The sequence below is a fragment of the Aplidium turbinatum genome, chromosome 16, assembly GCF_918807975.1.
Source record: "Aplidium turbinatum chromosome 16, kaAplTurb1.1, whole genome shotgun sequence".
Taxonomy (NCBI): Eukaryota; Metazoa; Chordata; class Ascidiacea; order Aplousobranchia; family Polyclinidae; genus Aplidium; species Aplidium turbinatum.
The window spans coordinates 14,611,299-14,623,566 of NC_137487.1; the positions used below are offsets into that span (position 1 = coordinate 14,611,299).

Sequence of the window (12,268 nt, forward strand, 5' to 3'; positions counted from 1 at the left end):
GCTTTGAGTTACTATAAAACTAACATACCAACACTTAATGTTCTGCACATAACATATAGGCTTACTTTCGAAAAGTTTAAAATAATTTAGACCTCGCTCGAGGTTATATCTATGTCATTCAAGTCTGTTTTGTCCGTACCTGAGCTTTATTGCCTTGGAAATCGATTTGAAAGCTCACAAAGCCATTTTTATCGCTGTTAGTAGTTTCATTTTTGTTTCCACCTAGACGCACAAGTTACAATTGTTAGTAAGTGCAACTGCAAAACCCAGAGTGCCCAAAGAGTTAGCGAGTGAGTTATTTTAATTTCCAAGAAGGTCGTGTTGAACTTAAATGTTACACGCAGCAAACTTAAAAGTGGAAAAACTGTTTGCACTTTAATCAAAAAATAAAGAGCCCAAAATGTAGATACCAAACTCATGTTCAGCAAACAAACGTTTCGAAAACTATACTGTCTTCATCTTCAGTGGTATAAATGTAAGATTTATATAACATTTATACCGCTGAAGATGAAGACAGTATAGTTTTTGAAACGTTTGTTTGCTGAACATGATTGTAGTATCTACAGGCGTTCCAACCATTTTGCTCCTATGTTTGCACTTTCTTTTAGATGTGCAGTAGGCTATGTATAGTTTTATTGTCATGAAACGAAAAAACTGTAGAAACGTTTACAGAAAGCAAAAGTTTAAAACAAACACTTAGATGGGGTAGGCTACACGACTGAAAATATACCCAATCTAAAAATAGTTCTCACAAATAGAAGAAAAGTAAATAAGATTTCAGGCCAGTGCAATGAGAATTATGCAGCTTAAGTTGAGGAAATTTTTCCATGGTTTGATGTCCTATAGACCACATTGCGATGTAGTTGCAGTGTAGTAAATATAATAATGCTCATTGCTCAGTTTACCTGTGATTATAACTGGTACGTTAGAAATTGGCCTTCTCTGTACAGAGTCCAAGACATCCACCTAAAATAAAATAATACGTATTGACGTGGCAGTACTTTGCAACGAAGACTTGCAGTTCAAAGTCAATTCACTTGTAGGCTCTCCCACAGCTAAAACGTCCAATGCGTGACCGGCAGATACGGCCACAACGATGACATGTGCAGTCCGCCACTGGTAAAATTGGGAAGTTCCGGGGGGACTGCCTATTTTGACGCTTTTCTTTATGCTTGGTGATGCGCATTTCCTCGTATTTGGATACGGCATCATGCACAGTGAGTCTAAACGATTCCCGCTCTTCAGCAAGGGTAGTCCAATGTTGGGTGTCTTGATTGCGTAATTTAAATGATTTTCTTTTTTCATATTATTTCAGAAACGATTCTCTAGGACATTGTGGTGGCCTGTAAAGAGCTTCCAAATACGGTGATTTGGAGAAAACAAACAAACAAGAAAGAAATCGAACTTTTACGATGTGGTAAGGTGCTCTCGTCAAGAAAAAAATCATTTAAGTCATTTAAAAAAAACGACAGTCAGAATTTTTTTTTTATCTTTTTGCACCGAAACTGCGTTTGATTTCTCTGAACCAATCATTTCAATTCAAACACAGACACAAGACACAACTAGAAGCCATGCAACCCGATAAGCGAAAATGCAAAATAGTATAATTGAAAGATGCACAACAAACAAGCATCCGTGCAAGCATACAATTGCTAGTTCAACAAGTATTACAGCGTTTGTAGTGAAAAGCTTCAAAAAGAAGTTTTTCTGAGGTTTGCGATCTTTTTTTAATTGTTAATGAAGATCCGAAAACGACCGTGACAGAGTTTGCTGCCTATGACGACTTGAACGGTATGTATGCACGTTGTCGGCTGCATAGCCAAGTAGTGAGAACCATGGAACGGCAATCGAAAGGGCGCCGGTTCGACACCGCTTAAGAGCATGCGGCTGTGTCTACGGCAAGACACTTAAATGCATGCCTGAAGGTGGACACGAAGATTGGCTTCCTTGCCTTCCGGTCCACTTAATCTAAATCTTCAACCACTGGGTTTATGCCTGATTGCCTGAATACGACAAACATTGAAAGCTTAATAAAAACTAAAACTCAAAAACAACAAAATAAAATCAACATAAAACAATAAAGATTATGGTATTCTCATTCAGCTGAACTACGCAATTTCAACTATGCAGACCTACGCCTACAATACAGTACAAATTCAGCAAAGTAACATGGTTTATATATATCAACAAACTCCACCGTTAAAATTGTTTCGTTTGGAGGTTATCGAGCCTCATGATCACAAGAATACTTTGTTTGATTAACTGTAAACTAAGCGCTTACTGCAAGATGGTAGGTGAGTCCGGGAGTGTAATATAGTGAAGTTTTAGATATGTCGATTGCATAAGGCGACGCAATGAATGGAATACGAGGACTTATCGCTGATTCCAAAACACCTTCTGCTCGGCCTGCAAGGTAAGTTATTAAACCCTGTAATCCATTCTGTAGAGTAATGACTCTTATTATTTTATGTTTCTTTAATGAATGAAAACGTTTCAACGAGTCTTTGTTAAGTAATTACAACAAGCTGTCAACAACAACAACAACAACAAAAAAACTAACAAAGCAACAAAATATTTTTCCTAAACCAAGCATTGACGCCTCATTGTAATATTTATGAGCTATTTTAGGCCATGATTGACTAACATGAGCTATTGTTAGTACTGTGCTCGATGTTTTTGGTTGGAATCAAACCGACCCACTAGTACTAAAGCTGAACTTGATGATCGTACGACTCTCAAGTTGGTGCTTATCAAGAGAAAAAAGACAAGAGCACCAGAAACTGCAAAAAACAAAAAACGGAATAGGTCTGTCAATCAACACGATAATGGGACATCTAAGTTTTTAGCTTAGAACACATTTATTCTGGTGACTTGTAATCAAAAAATGTAGTTTTTGAGGTAACGTTCTAACCTTAAAGTGTTTATTTGTGTTGCTGATGAATGCAAACAAAAAGAAAAACGTGAGATCAACTTAGTAATTTTTATCTTGTCTTAAATTATTGTGGCTTATGTTTGGCAACGACTATTGCACCTGTTAATCTTATTACACTAGTTGAAGAAATCGAGAATATCGTTTCAGTTCATATGGGGTAAACGGCAATTATTGTTTACGTCACTCTTCCAAATTAAAAAAAAAATGCAATATTTTAGGAGAGAGAAATAACTTTACTTCACAATATAGATATTAACGACCTGTTTTAGCCTGATGCTGTTTAATCATAAATCGGTTTTAAACTAAAATTATGTTTGATAAGGCTGTATTGTCACACTGGCAGCGACTGAAATTCCTCTAATTTTATCTTAAGTCTAATCTTCTAAGTAAGTTTAGCTTTCCAAAGCCCAAACAAATTTAGTTTTCACTAAAATTTTGGAACAGCGTTTAAAAGATTTTATGCTCTATTTTCGGCATCCAGGCCGGATAGCGACTGTCAAAACAGCGACTGTCATAATGGCGACTTCATAATAGCGACGTAATGAAGTGAGCGACATTCCAAACAGCGATTGTATAAATGCCGACTGCATTACAACAGCGACTGTTATGATAGCGACTTACGTAACACTTTAAGTGGGCATATTTTTGAATTTTATTTATTGTAGGCGCCCATGCCAGTCAGCAGGTTTTGACTTGGAGGCCAAATTGGGTGGTTCTGTATGGCACCAGCTTGACAATGATTGCCTAGTCTAGTTGATCTGTGATAAAGTTTGTAAAGTATTTTTTATCATGTCAATTACCTTTTAGGGTAGTTTTAGTTTACAAGTTTACAGTTAGAATTAGTAGGCTAAGGTATTGGAAGTACAGATGCTCAGCTTCTTGGTCAAAAACGTCATGAGTCAGAATCGACCAAATATAGGGTGAAGTGTGTGAATACCATCCAGGCAAAAGCTGTTTTATGCCTTTGCTGCTGTAACTTTCATTTGCTATTTTGTCATCTTAAACCTTAACTTGTAGGGTTAGAAAATAGCAAAGCAAAGGTAAAGTAGTGAAGGCACTATATGTACCTACTTCACCCTCTATTTGTTGGTCAATTCCAATCTATGACGTCATGGCATTTTGACTGGTGCATAGACTTGAATACTAGCTCCTGTGTCTGTATTTTATATGTTGTACTAATTGCTTTTTACAAAGTTTTATTTTACATTTTTGGTCAATTTCAATGTGTTAGTTTTGACTAAGGCGGAGACTTGTATACCAGCTTCGACAGAGTCAAACTTCATGAATAGGCTAACATTATCAAAACGAAATTGTGAGCATAAACGTGTTTTGATATTTTAAATAAAACATGTGAAAAGTCTTCATTTGGAAGTGAGGTCGCTGTTGTGGCAGTCGCTGTTTTTGATGAATCGCTGTCGTGTAGTCGCTCTACTGACAGTCGCTGTTTTAAATGAATCGCTGTCGTGTGGTCGCTCTATTGACAGTCGCTGTTCTGACAGTCGCTATTTGGAACCCGAGCCCTATTTTCATTGTGACTGAGCAAAAACTTACCACTAACGGTAGCTTCCATAATAAATGTCGCTTTGTTTGCCACCAACGTTTCAATTGTTTCATCATCTTCCAGTACTTCCTTAATATATTCTACTGGCACAGTGAATCTAGCCTTTCCATTGTTAATGTGAGCCTGCAAAGCACAACCAACATGTTGAGTTTCCCTAAGTTTTACTTAACTGGGTAGCAGGCTTTGGGCCCAGTGCGGATGAAAAACCCGCCCCTCGATCTAACCAAACAAAATACTTTTAACGAAAACAATAAAACTTCAATTAATACGCGATGTTTTCTTTTTTCGTAGGCTTGCTGAAAAAAATTTTGGTCCTTAAAATAATTCCGGGTCCAGGTCCAAAAGTACCCCTTGAGCCCCCTGTCAATGCTACTTCTGGATAGTTCTCTTCCATAAAAGTCACAACAAAGTAACATTAACTTGTTAATGCAATCATATGTACCCACAGCCACTATATCTGACTGTTTCTTCGTAGTGTTAAATGTTATGCCATGTGTGGAGTACTATACGCTTCTCTTCATTGGACGCTTCCACAACGACCTACACCATGTTTTTTCAACATCACTCGGCTTCAAAAATGAAACCAAATTTAAGGAAAGTTGTGCTGAAAGTTTAAAAAAATCGAATGAATTATGATTACCGTGTGCTACAATAGTTGCTGCTAAGGTAACTAGTTTAATAAAAGTAATAAGCGAAGTATGTAGAAACTTACCACACTGTAGTAGGTCCCTGGTTGCTTGAAGAACTCAATCGGAGCTGCATCAGGGTGCTTGTACAACTTCATGGTTATAAAAAAGAACCCGCCCACTTTTTCTCCATAGCTTCAATTTGCAAAAGATATGATAAAATCACACTTTATCTCAACAAGCTAAGGACAGCTAAAAGTAGGACTGTTATAATTAGGATTGAAAAATACTTAAAAACATGTCATTTGTTTATTGTAAAAAATACAAACCTTTGTCGTTTATCAATCACTGAACGCAATAGATTATATAATTCTAACCAAGGTATATTGGTGTAACCACAAAAACGCTGTAAAAAGTGTTAACATTTATTTATCGAAAATCCTACAGGCAGTTACACTTCTAGTGTTTTGTCGTGCCAAGTTTAATTCAGTTTGCTCACAATTCCCACTTCAGCGCATGTACCTATATTTGTCCTTTGCTGTGTCATTTTGTCCGCCCGGTTAGCTCAGTGGTTAAGCGCTCGACTTAAGATTTGCGCTTGAGCAACGCATTTATTCGTTCAGTGGCACATAGTAGTGGATGGAATAGTTTTCCGGCAACAACACTTCAGTAATCGCAAAATTCATTCTGTGAATCCCGTTAACCGCCCCTGCGTCAGTAGTTCAAAGCCAATACAACTATGCAAAACTACCAGGAATAACATATCAAAGGCTCTGTCAGTCTGAGGATAAAGACTCCAAACCAACCATCATTTTAACGTCTGCAGACGTCAAATGATTTAAAAAAACATATTTTTTACCTCGGATATAGTTATTTTCGAACGTTTACTAAGTAGGCTACTCACCCCACCTTTATATCAAATAATGGATGCAATTTGAATTTCCAACAGTAATTTGAAACGAAACAAATTCAAAACAACAGTTTGATGTCATAAAGGAAATATCAAAATATTTCGGAACGTTTTTGTGCTAAATACTTAGAAGCCTGAATAATAGCGAGCAAATTGTTTCGTTTCGAAAGCATCACATCGAAACAAAACCAAGACAAAAAATTTGCAACAGATTAAACCGAAAAATTTTGGAAATATTTTTGTTTCGAACAACCCAAGTGACTGAAAGGCGGAAGCCGAAGAAGTTGAATTGCTATATCTTATTACAGAGGTTTAGTGGAGTTTTGAGACACCGCAAAACAAAATCAAATCTAACCTGTATGAAGCCAATATGTCGCCATCAATAGCATTGTCAGTGGAAAGAAAATAGTTCTTTTTCAACTGAATCTGGACATTGAAAGTCGGAAGTACTGAAATTACACAAACAAATTCTGAAGAAAAGGCTTTGGGAAAATTAACATTGTGGAAAGTTGAAATCTTTTGCCATTTGGTACGAACTTTTTTTCTAAAGTTTACAGAAAATATAGTTGTTTCATTGCAACTTTGACTAAATTTCGTTACTGGATAGCCATGAGTTGTATAAAGCCACCCATTGGTGTTCATAAAATAAATTGTAAAGTAAATTGAAAAGCTTATGTTAACTTACATGAAAACCAACGCTAAATTTCTGTTAACTTAACACTATATAGATTAATCAATTATGTAATCGCTTATTAAAAAGCACATTAATGTAGTTATAACTTTAATAGAAAAAGTGGTCAGTTCGATTGTTGTCTATCCAGTGCCAAAAACTTATTTTCATGATCGTCTATAGGCAAGCTGATCCAAAACAATGCTGCTTCCAGAAATTCAGAAAAATTTTAAGCTAATGTACGTGGCTTAGGTTAGCTTAGTTCAGTAGTTCTCAAACTGTGCGTCGCGACGCCCTGGTGCGTCGTTTCAATTTTCCAAGGGCGTCGCAGAAGAGTTTCGTTTCGCAGCTGAATTCAATTTATCTTATAAAGATGAGGATAATCCTTTGATTAGCAGTTTCAGTTGTCATCAAAGTTGTTAACTTCATTGAAACACGCCCACTGAAGTCAAGAGTTTTCAAAAAACTTTGTGGAGAAATGAATGCAGCGCATCGGAGTTTGCTCTTTTAATTTTCATCCAAGTAGCTTTTGCTTAGAAAATTCTTTGAACGCTTCTACGAATTGGTGGATGAACTTCAGGCTTTTTTGCAGCAAGAAAATAATCCACTTGCAGATTGTTTAGCTCAGAACAATTTCTTATTGAAACTGGTTTACTTTACTTGTGTGATATCTTCGCCAAACTGAACATTTCTATGCAGGGCCGAATAAAAATGACATTTCAGATAAAATTGCAGCATTCGTTAAAAAGCTGCTATTGTGGAAGATATAGCAAACCTGTCTGGAAGCTCTCGATACTTCACTTTCTCGTCCAATTTGCTTGAAAAGAAAAGTATGACGCTGCCTTCAAATTTGTGAAGCATAGGCCTATTTGGGCAACATTTGTCCAAGTTCGAGTCGAAATTTGCAAAATACTTCCCGAAAAATTTATCAAACTACGAATGGATTCGTGATTTTTTCGTCCAACCTACTCCACTGTCTTTTACTGCACAAGAAAAAGAAGCCTACATTGACCTTTCTTGTGACAATGCCCTGAGAAGGATGTTTAATTTAGGAAATCCAGCAAATTTCTGGATTTCGGTGAATGGCGATTATCCAGCTTTGGTGAAGAAAGCACTACGAATTATTATCCCATATGTCACGTCATATTTATGTGAAGCAAGATTTTCTGCCTTGGCGGTGATAAAAAGCAAATTTCGATCACCAATAAACACTGAAAGAAAAATGCGGGTGGCAATTTCAAAAATTCTCCCAAGATTTAATGAACTTTGTAAAAACAAACAAGCCCACACGTCACATTAAATAATATGCATTGCTTTTTGTTGTTGTATCAACAAACAAAACTTAAATAATAAGTTTCCTCATTAACTTTTATTTGCTGGTGCGTCGCAAGTCCAGAAAACTTTTCCAGAGGCGTCGCAACAAAAAAAAGTTTGAGAACCTCTGGCTTAGTTATTTAGTAGTTTAAGCACGTGACGTCTGTACATACAAAAAAGGTTGATCAGAGATATGCAAAATATAATGGATTTGTGGTTGAGCGCTGCAAAATGAAAGTGAAACTGACAAGCGGAAATATCCGATATCTCATCTTTATCAGACAAGTTCTGTTTCACTTAAAATATTCTATTCAAAGTCAGTATCAGCCTTATGAGATGATAAGTTTTTAAAATACTTTCTGAATCCAAAAAACAGTCCGATTTGGAGTTTTCATTTTTGAAAAACAAAAAGTTTGAAAAAAGCATGAATAGGTATTGTATTAATCACTGTAGCCCATCTATTATACAACTTTTTTTAATGTTTTTTCTTCTTTGAAAATTTAGAATAACTTTCTCACCATATCTGTCGATTCTGAAGCTGGTGTCTGTTGTTGTTTCAAATCCCTGACAAAAACAACAATGACAATAAACAACAAAATACTTCTTTTTTGTAACTTAATACTTAGAAACGAGCGAAGGGATCCCGGTTCGACGCTCGTTGAGCAAAGAATCAGATATTCCGCCGTCAAATGACGCGCTTGAGAAGAAGTACTGGTATTGGTTATTGCATGAACCTTGATTAGGTTTAACAAAAATGAAGCACCAGAACAAACCACTTTTGGACAATAATTGTGTTAAGATAAACTCAAAACACTACTTAACTTCGAGTTACTGCACTGGGCAACTATGTGTGACACTCTAACTTTTTTTTCATCCGAATGACACGTCGGAAAGACATTTATCTAAGCTACAATAGATTTGGTTTGGTTTTATTTACTAACACAGTTTTCTTTACAGTCACCAAACACTAAGATAATAGTTTTGTGATCATTGCAATGACTGTATTTGGATGTTCAATTGGTTTCAACAGAATTTTTTATGTTACAGCTTTTTCATTAAAAAGAAGTCCATTCAGCTAAAAAATACATGCGATTTTGTCCAAATATCGTTACACATGACTGATTTTAACTGACGTTTGCAGAATATGCAGCTTCGACAGACCAAACCCCAATTTCAGGAAAGTCTTGAATCTCGTACTCAAGCTCAATAAAATCATCAAGCTCATTAGACTTGTCAAGATCAAGATGACGCCTTCTTCGATACACACCGATGCCATCTGGTGTCTGTAACAATAAAAAATCGTATTTAAAAACAAGTTACATTTCATGCTGCCCAGTGGTTGTTTATTAGGTAATATAAAAATGATTTTAAAATTATAAACTTTGAAAAAATGGTATTACCAGTGTAACGGTCCAGGAGTTACTGCGGTCTCAAAGTTACCGTAACTTCTGGACCGCGTATACGCGGTCTGAAAGTTACTGCCAGTCCAGAAGTTACTAAAACAGGGCTGTCAGATTTGACGCTTGCAGCAAATTTGTAGCCTATAGCCTAAATGATTTCAACATTGGAAACATGTTCAACTTGAAGACTTATCCACCATTGCATCTTAACAACATGGTTTACAACAGAAACGTAATTGGGAATGAAGCGAAAATAAGATGAAAGTTAAAAGATGAGTTTTGTACCAGAAATTGTTGCTGTATTGGAATGAAATTTTAATTTGTAACCTAACAATTTTCGTACAGTAGGCTATCATTTTAACCTGATTTGTTTGCATTATTATACCATTTGAAGTTGTGTCCGTGCCTTACGTGCGTTGGCAAATAAATTTGCATGGGGAGGTGATTGACTAGATTAGATGACCACTTAGCCCAGTGGTTCTCAAACTGGGGTCGGTCCTTTTGGGGTCCGCGAGACAATTTTCTGGGACCGCGAAGCACCTTCCAAAAAAAAAATAACACGAACCCGAAGAAAAGAAATTGTGGAAAGTAAAAATTTTCAGGCAACTTGGTTTCCAAACCAAAGTTAAAAGATACCATACTTTAGTAAGCTGGCTTGGCATACCTCCACACAGTTTTTTAAGCCTGGCCTTAATTTCGTTTGATTATGATAGCCTTTGTTTTGTTTCTATCGCTTTTGTGACATCAAAGACAAAGAGTGCATAGTGCCTACAACACTTGTGTTTACCAGATCAAAACAGAATTACGAAATATATTTGGCTAAAAAGGAATAAGGCGAAGTTGATTAAGGCTGGTTACTTTTACTGATTTAAGTTTTGAATTGAGTGCTTTTCGGAACTTTTAGCTTTTTTAGCCTTAGTCAAATTAGCCAAAACTTAATAACTTTACTAATTAAATTTTTAACTCAAATTTGAGTACAAAAAGTGAAAATTGCTCAGCCTCGAAAAAAATTAAGATTCAATGATTCCTATGTTCAATTTGGCTTCACTGTGATACATTCTGGAGAAGAAAAGCCGCAGTGCGTGCTATGCTGTAAAGTTTTAGCAAGTTCTGCTCTAAAACCTAGCAAGCTGAAAAGACATTGGTAACACATCATCCAGATTTGCAAGCTTTTTAGTTAACATTACAAAATACTTATAATTATTAATCTGACCTTTTGAGAGGTTAAAAATTTTATTATTTTTCAAAACAAAATTATATAAAGTTTAAATGAAATATTTGGCAACCCTTGTAACTTCTGGCCTGCAGTAACTCTTGGACTGCTACACCGGTATTGTAAAAAACTACGGTGACCGTGTTTTAAAATTTGCAAAAGCGAACAACGTTGTAACGGTAGCCTACCATTCAATCTGTTTGCAGCAAAAGCACAATGCTTTAACGTTGTGCACGTAGACGAGTAAAGGCATCAAAGCGCAAAGACAACAAATCAATCGTTTTTCACATTGATTCAACGTTTGCAGGCGTTGAATCAGTGCAAAAATCGACTGATTTTCTGCTTGGGCGTTTGCATTATTTACTTTCACAGTGACTGTGACAACTTCGGTGATTGTTGGCGCCATCTTCTGGTCAAGAGGTGCAACTTGAATGCGGACGTGCTCATTTGGTCTGAAACGGAAAAAAGTCGTGTTAATATTGAATGGGGGTTTAATTTGTAGATTACTTTGAAAAAGTGTTGGATCCAATGGCTAGCTTTTTTTTTTGCTTTGGCAGATAACATGATGTGTTCTACTAGTGCAGATTAAGCTGAACTATCACAAGATGTATAAAGTGACTGTCGTGTCTGATTGACGAAATGTCGGAATAAAAGCAGATTGTCACTTCATACATCTTGTGGTAGTTCCGCTTAATTTGCACTAGTAGAAAGCATCTTATTTAACTAAATGCCTCATTCAATTTTAAAGGTATGAACATATTATCAAAAAATATATGTATTTTGAGTATGCTGTAATGTGAGCAATCAGCGCATAACCCACAGTGTTTTCACAGGCGGTACAAACTGCAAAGAGAAAAAATTGAAAGTAAAATTAACGACAAACAAGATGGTTTATTGCTTCACTGACATTTCGCGCACCATGACAATGCGCATCCTCAGAGCGAATAACATACAAAATAAAATTTCACCAGGTTATATACTACTGAAATTCTATTTTGTATGTTATTCGCTCTGAGGATGCGCATTGTCATGGTGCGCGAAACGTCAGTGAAGCAATAAACCATCTTGTTTGTTGTTAATTTTACTTTCAATTTTATCAGATGAACGTAGCAATGATACAGTTTGTTTGTTATCCTGGTTTGGACCCGAGACGTATAGCTTGATTAAGAATCTTTTCGGTGACAAAAACGTACGTGATAAATCGTTCAAACAAATTTCAGATAAGTTAGCATCGCACGTTAAAGAAACCATCCATGTTCAAGCAGCGCGCCATAGTTTTTACAACTGTAAATTACAAGTGGGTCAGTCTTATAAAGATTGGACAGCAACTTTACGAGGGCTTGCTCAAAATTGTGAGTTTATATGCAAAAGTGAACAGTGCAATCATCTCAGCTATGTCGACGAGCAGATTAGAGATGATATTGTATTAAACACCCCACACCCTGAAGTCAGGCGTCAATGCTTGACGAATTTAAATTTTTCACTTGATGATGTTCTCAACAAAGCTGAAGTTTATATCAGAACTGTGCAAACCGATAACATCCTAAGAGGGGAAGGGACATCAGATGAAGCAGTTGTCGTTAATAAGATGTCCGCAACCTATATTAAGAAGAGAAAGAAACCTTCAGTTGGTTCCACAAAT

At 36.3% G+C, this 12,268-nt stretch overlaps 1 protein-coding gene across 1 annotated transcript in view; it reads right to left on the minus strand.

The window, feature by feature from the left end:
• Positions 1 to 12,268, minus strand: part of LOC145785378 (complement C3-like) — a 68,437-nt gene that overhangs the window by 40,115 nt on the left and 16,054 nt on the right. The window contains exons 5-13 of the mRNA XM_082597034.1: positions 10,991 to 11,078; positions 9,147 to 9,296; positions 8,532 to 8,577; positions 6,385 to 6,478; positions 5,206 to 5,314; positions 4,484 to 4,616; positions 2,282 to 2,406; positions 906 to 966; positions 140 to 222 (exon numbers count right to left, since the gene is read on the minus strand). Coding sequence (XP_082453160.1) covers positions 140 to 222; positions 906 to 966; positions 2,282 to 2,406; positions 4,484 to 4,616; positions 5,206 to 5,314; positions 6,385 to 6,478; positions 8,532 to 8,577; positions 9,147 to 9,296; positions 10,991 to 11,078 — 889 coding nt within the window. The remainder of the gene's footprint in view (positions 1 to 139; positions 223 to 905; positions 967 to 2,281; positions 2,407 to 4,483; positions 4,617 to 5,205; positions 5,315 to 6,384; positions 6,479 to 8,531; positions 8,578 to 9,146; positions 9,297 to 10,990; positions 11,079 to 12,268) is intronic.